Genomic DNA, 15,476 nt, shown 5'->3' with positions numbered 1-15,476 from the left:
GCTGGCCCTGTCAATCAAGGACGGCAGGGCGTGACTTGAGGTGGGCGAACGGAGCCTCTAGGAGCAGGAGCAACGCCCCCCCTCCCTCCAGCTCCTTGCTAATCTCATCCAGTGTAATAGGGTTAATTCTGGTTACAGAAACCCTTTAACTCATTCCATGTCCTAGACCACCAGGGATTTTTACACTAAACCCTTCACTGCCGTTGACCACAGTGGATACCTTCAGACATCTAGACTGTATTGTAGCAAGCCTCTCATTAAGTGGCAGCATAACCACTATAACATGTAGACTGACCCAAATAAATAATGGTGCCAAAATATTCTCTGTTTCCAGGATGCTGTATGAGAAACCAGAAGCCCTGAAGCCTCCGTAAGTTACTCCAAACACTTAGAGTCTGATAATCCTAGTAACTGATTTCAGTAGGAGCGGTGCAATGCTTCGAGTCACCTGTGGGGGCGCTGCAGAAAAAACACAGCACTTCTTACTAAGTTACAACACCCAGTAAAGCTACACAAAGTGGAGATCAGCCTTGGGTTACCATTGTAAAGGGGTCAGACCATGAGTAAGGTTCTTTTTGGAGTGATATGTGAGGCTCTATACTCTAGCATATTGGGAGGAATCAGGCGGACACAGGCATAAGAACTTCATACCAGGGGCCACCGGCTTAGTGGGTAGAGTCTTTACAAGAGGCTTGGTGGTTACAGTCTCTAATGAGGCACCAGACTTCTTGCATACAGAGTTTCTCAATTATGTAATGTCCCTGTAAGTGTTAGCTTATTCTTTGCCTTGACACCGGCACTCTGCCTGGAGTCTCTTCTGGACTTGCACTTTTATCCTTGTTGCAAAATATGACCCACTGTGTGTAATGATTAATGCTCTTCTCTCTTCCAGACGGACAGATGTTCTCACGGTGACTCCATGGCTAGCGCCGATTGTATGGAATAGACTCTACAATATAGACATACTCAACGCACAATTCCACAAGAGAGGAGTTCACATTGGACTGACTGTGTTTGCTATTAGAAAGTAAGGAAATCCAGACAATTCACACTCATTCTATATACATTCTATATAGTATAACTACTATAATACCGCCTCTTATGTACAAGAATATAACTACTATAATACTACTCCTATGTACAGGAATATAACTAGTATAATACTGCTCCTATGTACAAGAATATAACTGCTATAATACTGCCTCCTATGTACAATAATATAACTACTATAATACTGCTCCTATGTACAAGAATATAACTACTATAATACTGCTCCTATGTACAGGAATATAACTACTATAATACTGCTCCTATGTACAAGAATATAACTACTATAATACTGCTCCTATGTACAATAATATAACTACTATAATACTGCTCCTATGTACAAGAATATAACTACTATAATACTGCTCCTATGTACAAGAATAGAACTACTATAATACTGCTCCTATGTACAAGAATATAACTACTATAATACTGCCTCCTATGTACAAGAATAGAACTACTATAATACTGCTCCTATGTACAAGAATATAACTACTATAATACTGCTCCTATGTACAAGAATATACCTACTATAATACTGCTCCTATGTACAACAATATAACTACTATAATACTGCCTCCTATGTACAAGAATATAACTACTATAATACTGCTCCTATGTACAAGAATATAACTACTATAATACTGCCTCCTATGTACAGGAATATAACTACTATAATACTGCTCCTATGTACAAGAATATAACTACTATAATACTGCCTCCTATGTACAAGAATATAACTACTATAATACTGCTCCTATGTACAAGAATATAACTACTATAATACTGCTCCTATGTACAAGAATATAACTACTATAATACTGCTCCTATGTACAAGAATATAACTACTATAATACTGCCTCCTATGTACAGGAATATAACTACTATAATACTGCCTCCTATGTAGAAGAATATAACTAAATGATTTTCCTATTTCATGACGTAAAGTCATAGTTTTATTAAAGACACGGAGGCGAGTATTGCTATCTCCTTCTTTACTTTCCACCAATAGCAGCAAAGAAGAAATTTACATAATCATAACAATAAAGGATCCACCCCTCTCAGATCCTATAATAAGCAGTGTCCTCTTAGTAACTTCCTCTTTCTTTGGAACCGAAACACCAACTTCATAACCGGAACTGGAACCGAAACCGGAAACTGGAACTGGACCCGAGAATGATAAACAACCGGTCCATCACGCTGTAGAACTCAAGCCAACATGGCTAAAACCTCCGGAAACCGGGAACAACGCAGAAGTCCATACTTCGTGGAACCTTCAACCTGAAACAAAGCAAATAATATAGCCAGTGTAAGAGGCAGGCAGAAATTGAACAAAAACGGACCCAGGAAACGGTCGTATATTATAAGGTCGCTGAAAACAGAACCATAAACAGTCAGTAATACAACTATGCAAGTATACGTAATAAATAACCATAAACGACAATGTAAACAGTCCAATAAATTAAAACCACAAAAGGGCGGGCAGGAACAACCCAGGGCGGGCAATACTCGCCTCCGTGTCTTTAATAAAACTATGACTTTACGTCATGAAATAGGAAAATCATTTAGTTTTACCTCAAGACACGGAGGCTCATATTGCAAGTTCAAAGCTGATCAATAACCGATGAAAACACATGAGGGGGCGGACGAAAATAAAATTCTCTGAACGTTGTGGCCGTAGACCAGTCAGCCAAGCGCAAAATGTCCTCCAAACGAGCCCCCGAAACGGCCAGGGCAGTGGCAGCCGCGCCCCTGGCCGAATGAGCGGTGAAGACCGCCGTATCAATCCCAGCCAGGGACATGACCCACTTCATCCAACGCGCCAATGTGGGACTAGACACCGGGGCAAAAGGATGGCGGATGGAGAGGAACAGTTGCGGAACGTCCGCAGAGCGGTGAGTCCTAGTACGCGACTCATACTCCCGCAAACAGGCTACCGGACAGAGCGCCGGGGAAGACGGGAAACAGGGATAAGACCGAATATTAGTCTTAGTGCGCCGCGTAATGTTAAACGTGACGCCCTCGGGAGAAAAGGACCTAGCGTCGTGATCCAAAGCCCTGACATCGGAAACCCTCTTACAAGAAATGAGACAAAAGAGGGTCAACAACTTGGCAGACAGTTGCCGGAGAGAAAGAGGCGCGTTCTCGGGCCACGCAGAGAGAAAAGAGAGGACCAGGGAAACGTCCCACGTAGTGGTGAAGCGAGGCCGAGGAGGCCGAGCCAAGCGCGGTCCACGTAGCAGGCGTGAAACCGAAGGGTGTTGACCCGCCGGAACGCCATCAAAACCCTGATGAGTCGAAGAAATCGCCGAACGGAACAAATTAATGGTCCGATAAGCCTTTCCCGCCTCAAAAAGGGATGTAAGGAACTGCAGCAAATGGGTCACAGGCGCCGAAACGGGATCAAGGTTCCGTTCCACGCACCAGCTAACCCAAGATCCCCAAGCTGCCCGGTAAGATTTTCGGGTGCCGGGAGCCCAAGCGTTGTCCAGGAGGCGTCTAGTTGCCTCCGAAATGCCTGCGACCTCTCCGGGAGTCCGGAGATCCGGCACGCCAGGAGCTGAAGGGAGCCGTCGAGCAGCAGGGGGTGAGGAGCACCCAGAGGGCCCTGGAGGAGATCCGTCCGACCCGGAAGGAGAAGAGGCACGTCCGTCAGGAGTTCCAGGAGAACCGGGTACCATGCTTGAGTCCCCCAGAAGGGGATCACCACCACCAACTCCGCAACCTGACGAAGAACCTGCAGCAGCATCCTCGGGATCATGGCGAAAGGAGGAAACGCGTATTGCAGAGCCGAAGACCAGTCCTGAAGGAACGCATCCACCGCCTCCGCCTCCGGGCGCCAGCTGAAGAACCTGGGAAGGTGAGTATTGAGCCGTGACGCGAAGAGGTCCACGGCGCAAGGGCCCCAGGTATCCGAGATCGTGGAGAACATCTCTGGCGCTAGCCTCCAGTCGCTGCCGTCCGTGAAGCAGCGGGAACTCCGATCCGCCCGGACGTTGTGTAGACCCGGAAGGTACTCCGCCTGCACCATGATGTCCCTGGAGAGACAGTAGGACCAAAACTCCTTCGCCAGTCGCGCCAAGGTAGCCGACTGGGTGCCGCCCAGGTGATTGACATAGCGGACCGCCGACACATTGTCCATACGTAATCGGATGCAGGCATGCGCCATGCCATTGGAGAAACTGCGGATGGCAAACGAGCCCGCCAGGAGTTCCAGAGCGTTGATGTGAAGACGGCTCTCGGCCTCCGACCACCGACCCCCGGTGGGAGACACCTTCGCAGTGGGCACCCCAGCCCAGGAGACTCGCGTCCGACTCTATCGTGAATTCCGGTTGAAATCCGAAGATCGCTCTGCCGTTCCAGGCTTCCAAGTTGTCTAACCACCAACGAAGTTCCTCCCGAGCCTCCTGATCCAGAACCACCATGTCCGCGAACGAGGCCCCGGAACGAAGGTGAGCAATCTTCAGGCGCTGAAGGGCCCGATAATGGAGAGGGGCTGGAAACACCGCCTGGATGGAGGAGGCCAACAGGCCAATAATGCGAGCCAGGTGACGCAGGGACAGGGACGACGCTGAAAGGGCATGTCTCAATTCCTTGCGGATCGTCCGCAATTTCTCTGACGGGAGACTGAGAGATTCCGCAACAGAGTCCACCGTGAAGCCCAGGAATTCCATCCGTCGAGACGGAGTGAGGCAGGACTTCTCGGGGTTCAGTAGAAAACCAAGAGCCGAAAGGAGGTCCGACGTCCATTGAAGGAGCCGAAGCAGCGCCGCCTGACATTGATGCATAATGAGGATGTCGTCCAGATAGATGACTAGACGTACACCCCGACTCCGCAGCCAGGCAACGACCGGACGCAGGAGCTTGGTAAAGCACCATGGCGCCGAAGAAAGGCCGAACGGGAGGCAAGTGAAGCGCCACACTTCGCCCTTCCACAATAAGTGCAGGAGATCCCTGGACGAAGCGGCAATCGGGACCGTCAGATAGGCATCTTTGAGGTCCAGTTTCACCATCCAGTCCCCTGGGATCAGTAAGTCCCGAAGGAGGTGAATACCCTCCATCTTGAAGTGGCGGTAGCGCACCACGGAGATCAGGGCCCGGAGATTTATAACCGGACGCATTTGCCCACCTTTCTTCTGAACTAGGAAGATGTTGCTGAGCACGCCCCTCGGGGCGGAAGGGGCCCTCTCTATCGCCCTCTTTTGAAAAAGGGAAAACAGCTCTAAGTCCACTAGCTCTCTGTCTGGTGGGGCTAGGGGAAGTGGTGGGGGAGAAGGAATGAGGTTTGGTGAACCCGTGAGCTCTATGTGGAACCCCTGTACAGTGGTCAGAACCCACGGGTCTGATGTAATGCTGGACCAAACGTGGAAACAAAGACGGAGTCTGCCCCCTACACAAGGAACCAAAGAAGCCCCCACTGGGGGAAGACTTACCGAAGGACTTTCGGAAATTGGGATTTCCTCGGACAGACCTCGAACGCCATTGGCCGCCTCTGGCCGGAAAGAACGGAGGAGGATTCCTTTGGTCCTGGAAGGGCGGTCTTTGATTGAAGGAGCCTCTGCCCGAGCTGCGGGTCTGGAAACTGGAGCGGCCGGACAGACGGCCCCTACTACTGCCGGCCCTAGTGGAGACCCGTCCCTGAAAGACCCTTCTCATGGAGGACTGGGCCTTGTCCAGGGCGGTAAATGCCCCTACGTATCTGCTGAGGTCCTTAATAAAGGAATCCCCGAACAGCAGACCCTGAGCATCCCTTCCTGACTCAGTGAGTGCCAGGTTGGCCAATTTCGGGTCAATTTTAAACAAAATGGCTTTACGCCGTTCAATGGCCAGGGAGGAGTTTGTGCTGCCCGCGATACAAATGGCCCTCTGTATCCAGCCAGTAAGCTCCTCCGGATCTATCGGAGAGCCGTCCGTTCTGGCCGATTCGGCCATCTCAAAAATTTTGGCAAGGGGGCCAAAGATGTCAAGGAGTTTATCCTGACAACTCCTAATTGCGGAATCTAACCCCTTGCGGGGGTTCCAGCCGGTTTTAGCCAAGAACTGGGTCATCTTTGGATCCACAGATGGCGTATCACAGACCTTGTTGGGGATCAATGGTCTGGGGCATTCGGCTCGGAGCTTGCTGCGCGCCTCTTTGCTAAGAGGACGGCGCACCCAATGTTCCAGGTAATCGCTCACATGAGCCACTGGCAGCCACTCCGCCGACCTAGGGTGGTGGAGGGAATCAGGATCAAATAATGGGATGCCTGAGGGGTCCACCAGGGTAGAAACCGTGTTAGGGGCAGTGGCGGAGGCGCCCACGGACCCAGAGGTGGAAGGCCTAGGGCCAGCCTCATCTGGAAATTCAGATTCCATCTCCCCTTCAGATTGGCCGCTTGCCTCCGCATAAGCCTCCATATCAGATTCTACATCCGAATCTATATCATCAGTTTGTGCTCTAGCACATTTCCACTTTCGCGTCCGTTCTGCCTGACGCGGCAAGGCTCTTTTGCGCGATCTAAGCGCGCTATCATGGGTGGCTTGAATCACACCAGTCAAGGTCTCCTGGGCAGGAGGTTCAATGGTAGGCTGCGGATTTGTGAGTACAGGCAACTGAGTAGAGGGGCCAGGGGCATGGGCAGCTAGGGCCTGAGAGATGGTTTGGGATATCATAGAAGACATGGATCCCATTGCCTCAATAATAGCACTAGACACTGAGCGTTGTAGCTCCAGGGCCTGTGCACTAGTAGTTGGTAAGCTGGGATCCCCAGCAGATGGGGGGGGATTAGGCCCAGCGGGAGAGCGGTCAGAAGACATATTAGGAGTTTATTTTAAGCTACTAAAGTGGCAGATAACCTAACTGGCTGATGCCTGATATATTAGGGGTCACTAAGACCGAGGAGGTGGGTACCTAAAGAGGGGTTAGTCACCCCAAGCGCCGCAGAGCAGGAGCCGAACCGGAGCCGAGCGACAGACGTGCACGGCAGACAACTCCGAAATCCCGCGAGAGGACGGGCGGGAGTTCCCAAAATGGCCGCCGAGATCCCGCGAGATCTCGGAGCCGCGGGAAACCAAGCGCAAGCTGCCGCCGAAACCTAGAGCGCCGGGAACCAGCGGGGCGGAATCGGCGCAGAGGATGAAGGTAGGGAGGAAAGGAGGAGAGGCGCAGAGCGCCTCCCAAGTAAAACGGAGCGAAAATTTGAATAAAAACGCGGTGGTTGAGGCAAAGATAGGATGGGGAAAAAGGGGGGGGGCACCCCCAAACGAAAACGCAATAGGCGCAGGGGAATACAGGTGACAAGGAAGCAACTAGCCCAAAACTAGGGGAAAGATAAAACCTGGCAAAGGGCCGAGACTATGAATAATAGACAAGCCCTAAGCAACACAGGGTAATGAAATACAGGCATCATACATGCAAAAATACCACATGAAACACAGAATCAACTTATCTTTGGTGGAGCAGCAAAGAAAGAGGAAGTTACTAAGAGGACACTGCTTATTATAGGATCTGAGAGGGGAGGGGCCTTCATTGTTATGATTATGTAAATTTCTTCTTTGCTGCTATTGGTGGAAAGTAAAGAAGGAGATAGCAATATGAGCCTCCGTGTCTTGAGGTAAAACTACTATAATACTGCTCCTATGTACAAGAATATAACTGCTATAATACTGCCTCCTATGTACAAGAATATAACTACTATAATACTGCTCCCATGTACAAGAATATAACTACTATAATACTGCTCCTATGTACAAGAATATAACTACTATAATACTGCTCCTATGTACAGGAATATAACTACTATAATACTGCTTCCTATGTACAAGACTATAACTACTATAATACTGCTCCTATGTACAAGAATATAACTACTATATTTCCTGTTATCTGACATCAAACTATCTGTTAAATATTTGCATATTGCCTATCTATGCAGGACATAGGCACATGGTACGTGCAGGACAACTCACCAGTAGAGAGCAGAGCATAAAAGCCTCTGCAGCTAGTCAACACCGAGTATCTATAGATGTTCTGACCTCATGTATACCTTGTATCTATGCTTGTACCCCATTTCACTGTATAAGTCGATTGTGTAATGCCCTGTCTTGCATGGCAGAATGGTTGCTTCACGGCTGTGATGCCATCTTATTGCTTATTTTTCAAATAAAAAGAAATTTGAAATAGAATATAACTACTATAATACTGCTCCTATGTACAAGACTATAACTACTATAATACTGCTCCTATGTACAAGAATATAACTACTATAATACTGCTCCTATGTACAAGAATATAACTACTATAATACTGCCTCCTATGTACAAGAATATAACTACTATAATACTGCTCCTATGTACAAGAATATAACTACTATAATACTGCCCCCTATGTACAAGAGTATAACTACTATAATACTGCTCCTATGTACAATAATATAACTACTATAATACTGCTCCTATGTACAAGAATATAACTACTATAATACTGCTCCTATGTACAAGAATATAACTACTATAATACTGCCTCCTGTGTACAAGAATATAGCTACTATAATACTGCTCTTATGTACAAGAATATAACTACTATAATACTGCCTCCTATGTACAAGAATATAACCACTATAATACTGCCTCCTATGTACAAGAATATAACTACTATAATACTACTCCTATGTACAGGAATATAACTACTATAATACTGCCTCCTATGTACAAGAATATAACTACTATAATACTGCTGCTATGTACAAGAATATAACTACTATAATACTGCTTCCTATGTACAAGAATATAACTACTATAATACTGCTCCTATGTACAAGAATATAACTACTATAATACTGCTCCTATGTACAAGGATATAACTACTATAATACTGCCTCCTATGTACAAGAATATAACTACTATAATACTGCCTCATATGTACAAGAATATAACTACTATAATACTGCTCCTATGTACAAGAATATAACTACTATAATACTGCTTCCTATGTACAAGAATATAACTACTATAATACTGCTCCTATGTACAAGAATATAACTACTATAATACTGCTCCAATGTACAAGAATATAACTACTATAATACTGCTCCTATGTACAAGGATATAACTACTATAATACTGCCTCCTATGTACAAGAATATAACTACTATAATACTGCCTCCTATGTACAAGAATATAACTACTATAATACTGCTTCCTATGTACAAGAATACAACTACTATAATACTGCTCCTATGTACAAGGATATAACTACTATAATACTGCTCCTATGTACAAGGATATAACTACTATAATACTGCCTCCTATGTACATGAATATAACTATAATACTGATTGATTTTCTTTATAAACCACATTTTTTGATAATTTTTTTCTGTTCTCTTTTTTAGATACACCCAGTTTATTGAACATTTTCTGGACACAGCTGAGAAGTTTTTCATGACTGGACACCGGGTCACTTATTATGTAATGACCGACCAGCCCGCTGCCGTCCCCAACATTACACTGGGTGAAAAGAGAAATCTGGTTGTCCTGGAGGTCCCGGCCTACAAAAGATGGCAGGACATCACCATGAGGAGGATGCAGATCATTCGAGACTACATTCATGATCGGTTTGTCAATGAGGTGGACTATCTGGTGTGTCTAGATGTGGACATGGAGTTCAAAGACCAGGTTGGGGTTGAGATCCTCAGTGATGTTTATGGAGTCATCCATCCGGGTTTTTTTACATCGTCTCGTAAGGAGTTCACCAATGAAAGGAGACCTCAGTCTGCAGGTTACATCCCTGAAGACGAGGGCGATTTCTATTACACGGGGTCCCATTTTGGAGGCACGGTGGAAGAGATCTACAAGTTGACCAACCATTGCCACCACGCCATGCTGGCCGATAAAGATATAAACTTAGAAGCTCGTTGGCATGATGAGAGTTATCTCAACAGGTATTTCCTGTGTTACAAACCCACCAAAGTTCTGTCTCCAGAGTATTCCTGGAACTACTACTACGGAGACCCAGCCGTGGTGGAGAAGAAAAGATTTATCGTTTTCCCTAAAGATTATGCCAAAGTACGTGACAACCCGTGACGCTCCACACAGCGGATTGGAGGTTGAGGGCTTTTACGTAATATCTGTAATACTTTCATAGTCCTCATCCTTCCCCATATTAGCTTAGGGTACTTTCACACTAGCGTTTTTGTTTTCGGGTATTGAGTTCCGTCCTAGGGGCTCAATACTGGAAAAAAAAACTGATCAGTTTTATCCTAGTGTGAAAGTACCCTTAGACCTCTTTGGTCTTGACTTCTCATATCTCGAGAGGCTTCCATGTTACTCCTCATGGATGAAACATGAAGCTGATGATTGTGCCTGTACAGATCCTGCTGCCGTTCCTGGGAAGCTTATTACAATAGCGATGAGCTATAGAATACTTTGTGACTTGATACACTGTATTTACTATGTTTCAATTTTTTGGTGAATTCTGGGTAAATTATTATTTTATTTGTTTTGCAATCGATGCTCATCATTTTTTAATTGTGACGCTGGGATATCCACACCATGGAGCCCAAGCCAAAAAGTATTCTGATCCTAAACAGTAACATTTGACTGGTTAAAGATGGTCAGTCTACCTTTTAAATTTGGCGCCGTTATTCAGCAGCGCCCCTCGGGATTCCTCACTGATATTTAAGTGTTTATGATCTTGGTGGCAAATGTAGACAATACACAGGTTTAGTTTTTGAATAATTTTATTTATTTTTTTGAAAATAGGAAACTTTTTTTTCCCTTTCCTGCATCTTCGAGTATAGATGTGACCGCCGGCTTACAGGAACTGTGACTCTGAGCAGGGGTCAAGAAAACTCAGATCCCAGCCATGTACCGCCATCGCCAACTGCAATCAATAGCCATCGCACTGTGGCATAATGAACTGTAGTGCAGTGATAAGCTCCTCCCTCTGGGTTGTCCTGTAGTGCATCAATAAGCTCTTCCCTCTGGACTTCTCTGTAGTGCAGTGATAATAAGCTCCTCCCTCTGGGCTGTCCAGCAGTGATAAGCCCCTCCCTCTGGGCTGTCCTGTAGTGCATCAACAAGCTCTTCCCTCTGGGCTGTTCTGTCATGCAGTGCAGTGATAATAAGTTCCTCCCTCTGGGCTGTTGTGCAGTGATAATAAGCTCCTCCCTCTGGGCTGTCCTGCAGTGATAATAAGCTCCTCCCTCTGGACTGTTCTGTAGTGCCGTGATAAGCCACTCCCTCTGGGTTGTCCTATAGTGTGGTGATAAGCCCCTCCCTCTGGGATGTTCTGTCCTGCAGTGCAGTGATAATAAGTTCCTCCCTCTGGGCTGTCCTGCAGTGATAAGTTCCTCCCTCTGGGCTGTCCTGCAGTGCAGTGATAATAAGCTCCTCCTCTCCTTTCTGTAGTTTGCTCCTGGCCTCTGCAGCTCTCTCTCCCCTTTGGTTTAATGTTGCCTCTCTTCCCTTTTTGCTGGGGGTTCAGGGGGTGTTGTGTGGGTCTTCTGTATTTCTTCCGTCAGTGTTACAGGTGTCCATGGTCAATAAGAAGTGGTGATGGGGGGACCTAATTTAAACAATCTGGAATTGCCCGCTGTCACGGAGGTATTGGAGGAAGGTTCTGGACTTGATCCACTTATTTTTCTGCATATCTACCTAGAAGCAATGTCATAAAGCGCAGACTCCTGTGTATTGCATCTGTGTCCAAATACGTTAAGGGGAAGACGTGAGTGATCCTTTATCACCATTTCATCTGGGTCCAAAGTTCTGTACTGATTAGTGTCATCACATATATGTAGATAGGGGTTGGAGCAGTAACTGTGTGTACAACACATGCAAAGCCTGCAGCCACCACTAGGGGGAGCTCACTGCACATGAATTTATTAATAGGGAACTCTGAAAACGACATGCTGGGTGCAACCCCTAGTGGTGACTGCAGGCAAAAAGTGTAAAGCCAAAAGGGAGGGGGGAACCACACAACAAAGAGTGAAAATATGGAATAAGTTTATATAAAATACATTGCACCGTGACATAAAAGCAACAGTAGCGACACACAATGCATAAAATAACCTAAAAAGGGTTTTCTTGGATTCATATATTGATGGCCTATCCTCAGCATAAGTCAATATCTGATCGGTGGTGGTCTGACTCCTGGCTCCCCTGACGATCTGCAGGTCATGTGATGTCCCGTTCATCGGTCACATGGCCTATGTGCAGGTTGGTCCCACGACATACGGCGCTGTGTTTGGCAAGCTGTGAGGAGGCCACAACGTCTTCAAACTGCTGATCGGTAGGGGTGCCAGGTGTCAGAACCCCACCAATCAGATATTGATCACCTATCCCGAGGACAGGTTATCAGTATGGGCGTCCAGGAAAAGCCCTTTAAATGCAGTATTCTCCGACAGAAGTGCTGCCTTCTGTCCAGGGTCCCTGGCTTTCTGACTGACATTCAGCAGCCTTAAAGGGGTTGGCCACCTTGAGGGGACTGAAGCAGGAGGGACCTAGCGGTGAGAAGCAGGTAAGTATGCTTCCCTACCCACGCTTTACATATATATATATATATATATATATATATATTAATGCGCGCACACATTTCATGCAGGGGTGTTGGTAGAGTCTCAAAATATCCGGGGCCCAAGCCCCAATGCATATGGCCCAAGTCTTAAGTCGACCGACCGCCCCAAACACTAGCACTGAAGACATTTTACTGTATTTGCTATGCAGCAGCACATACCTCTCACATCCAGGGCCTCCAGGTGATGTCTCCTCTGATGTGGATCTTCTCTGTCATCATCTTCTCCATTCGGTCCGGATAACTTCTCTCAGCCGCCTCGTCTCTGCAGAGTGTGACACACAGACGTCTTAGCTTCCTCACTTTTCTATACCCCCAAATACTATGCTGAAGAAAAATGAGTGCCCCCCATACTAACAGTAGTCCTCATAGTCCCACCAATAGTAATTCCCTTCTAGAATGCGCTCATTAGTAATACTGCCCCCTACAGTGCCCCCAAAAGTGACAGTGTTCCCCAAGAGTGCCTTCATTAGTAGAAGAGCCCTCCAGTATTAGTAATGCCCTCACAGAGCCCCCAGTATAAATAAGGCCCCCTATTGTTCCCCCAGTGGTAATAAAGCTCCCTACAGACCCCTCAGTAGTAATAAGGCCCCCATAGTGCTCTTAGTAGAAATAATGCGGCTCTGTAACTCCCTCCTATAGAGCCCCCAGTAGTAATAAGAATGCCTAATGTCCCCTGGATTTTAAATGCCCCTACAGTGCCCCCAGTATTTATAACACCACACTACTGTTATAATGCTCGCCCTGAAGTGCCCCCAGTATTTATATTGCTCCCTACTTTTATAATGCTCACCCTGCAGCTATCCCAGTATTTATACCGTGCCCCTGTAGTTAAATTCCTCTATTTAGTGTCCAATGTAAATAACATTATTTCCCTCCCTCTGCCACAGAGTCCCATGTAAATACCATCACACTATCTCTCTAACTCCCTCCAATATACAGTCCCATGTAAATAACATCCCTCTCTAACTACAGCCCCCTTCAAAATACAGTCCCATGTAAATAACATCACACCATCTCTCCTGCCCCCTCCAATGTACAGTCCCATGTAAATAACATCAACCCTACCCAGCCACCTTCAACATACAGTTCCATGTAAATAACATCACCTCTTCAAATTTCAGTCCCATGTAAATAACATCACTCTGTCCCCCAGACACCTTTAACATACAGTCCCATGTAAAGAACATCAACCCCTCCAACATGCAGTCCCATGTAAATAACATTACCCCTCAACATTCAGTTCCATGTAAATAATATCCCTCCCTCCCACAGCCACCTTCAACATATAGTCCCATGTAAATAACATCACCCTGCCCCAGCCACCTCCAACATGCATTCCTATGCAAATAACACCACCCCTCAACTTTCAGTCCCATGTAAATAACATCACTCCACCCCACTGTCCCATGTAAATAACTTATTTTCCTTCAGCCCTTACAGTCCCAGTTAAATAACTACAACTCCCAACATTGCTCTGCCTCTCACACTGAGTCATCTACCCCTTCATTTACCTCTCCTCATGTAGCAGACCTAACCACAGCTTCTTCCCAGGACTTCTCTTCACTGCTGAGCCATCGTCTCCTGCACTGGTCACATGATGGTGACATCATCGCAGGTTCTTTTCAGCTACTGCATTTAGAACTGATTACATGGACTGTGATGTCATCACAGGTCCTTCAGCTCTTGCAGAGCATTAGATTCAATTGTATTGCCGTCCTGAGGACGGCAATACAGTTGCATCTATCAGGCAGGCAGTACATTCGGGTCCTGGGACAAAACATCAGTGGCCCAGGCCCTGAATGTTTTAACCTAGCAACGCCCCTTATTTCATAAACTGTATGATGTACATTTAAAAAAAAAATTTTTTTAAGAGAGGTGGCCCCATTATTGTAAGCTGCACAAGCAAAGTCTGGAAACTCAAGAAAAACAAGCACAATCAGGGGCGGACTGGGAACTTAAAGGGGCCCTGGAAAAATACTAAATATGGCCCTGTTTTGTAGTTGGGTCCAAATTGCTGGAAAAGAAGGGCCAGCAATACCATATTGTGGCACATTATACCGTCCCAACAGAGCCAAACACCACAGTCCATCACAAAATACATCCCCCAAAACTTTCACTGGATGGCTGTGAGGAGGGCCCAGGCGGTCTCCTGGAAGAAATTTCCCTGTAAGGTCTATGGGCAATCCGCACCTGCGCACAATGTATGTGCATTAGAAAATATCTAAAATCTTGCTTCAGCCTGTATCCAGAGATCCAGATTTCAGAGCTGCAGCCAAAACCCGGCCTGGAGTCCTCTTCATAGGTAGTGTCCATCAACTCTTGCTCTGGTCCCCGAGATTTCCAGGTGATTTATGCAACGTCGCAAGGAAGAACCTAAGGGGGGAAAAAAGAGATCATATAAGAAATGGGGACGTCACTAAGGAAAAAGCACCAGAACTCCACTGCTTATTGCATGAGATATCTGGAGAACATGGCGAGCACCATTTTTATACAATTTACTGGTATAACACATACACTAGACATGAGGAGGTGCAAGAAGAAGAGTGTGAAATTATAAGCTGTGTCACAGTCTGGTGGTAGATGGCCGTTACACTTTTGCCCTGCATGCTTGTTGCCGGGGGCAACGTGTAGTGTGAAGCAAATTTGGACACTTCCCCTGTAAGTCTGTTGTTTCTTCCCATTTTGGTATGTATGGGGTTAAGGTGTGAGCTGGGTGTGGCCTCAGGGCTCTTCTTATACTGGTGTCTGGAGTTGAGGTCAGTTTGCATTCAGTTTCTGGTAGAGCTGGAGTTATACTGCCATCCTGGACTTACCATCTGTCAAGTTTGAGGGCCACCTTGTTGGACATCAATGTCATCCGATTGTCATCTCCTTTT

General features: G+C 46.3%; 1 protein-coding gene across 1 annotated transcript; it reads left to right on the top strand.

Moving 5' to 3' along the window:
* The first annotated feature begins 317 nt into the window (after positions 1 to 317).
* On the top strand, positions 318 to 10,109 carry LOC122946791 (histo-blood group ABO system transferase-like). The gene is made up of 3 exons (XM_044306600.1): positions 318 to 370; positions 893 to 1,027; positions 9,419 to 10,109. Exons 1-3 carry the CDS (start codon positions 336 to 338, stop codon positions 10,107 to 10,109), a joined length of 861 nt encoding a protein of 286 aa, XP_044162535.1. The 5' UTR covers positions 318 to 335.
* The last annotated feature ends 5,367 nt before the right edge of the window (positions 10,110 to 15,476 follow it).

This window comes from Bufo gargarizans, chromosome 9 (assembly GCF_014858855.1).
Source record: "Bufo gargarizans isolate SCDJY-AF-19 chromosome 9, ASM1485885v1, whole genome shotgun sequence".
NCBI lineage: Eukaryota > Metazoa > Chordata > Amphibia > Anura > Bufonidae > Bufo > Bufo gargarizans.
This window is presented reverse-complemented; position numbering and strand designations above follow the sequence as displayed.

Excerpts from the sequence above, each read along its gene's own strand:
- LOC122946791 (XM_044306600.1), top strand. The coding sequence starts at position 336 with ATGCTGTATGAGAAACCAGAAGCCCTGAAGCCTCC. Across the intron at positions 371-892 it reads CCAGAAGCCCTGAAGCCTCC|ACGGACAGATGTTCTCACGG; the intron begins GTAAGTTACTCC and ends TCTCTCTTCCAG. Across the intron at positions 1,028-9,418 it reads ACTGTGTTTGCTATTAGAAA|ATACACCCAGTTTATTGAAC; the intron begins GTAAGGAAATCC and ends TCTCTTTTTTAG.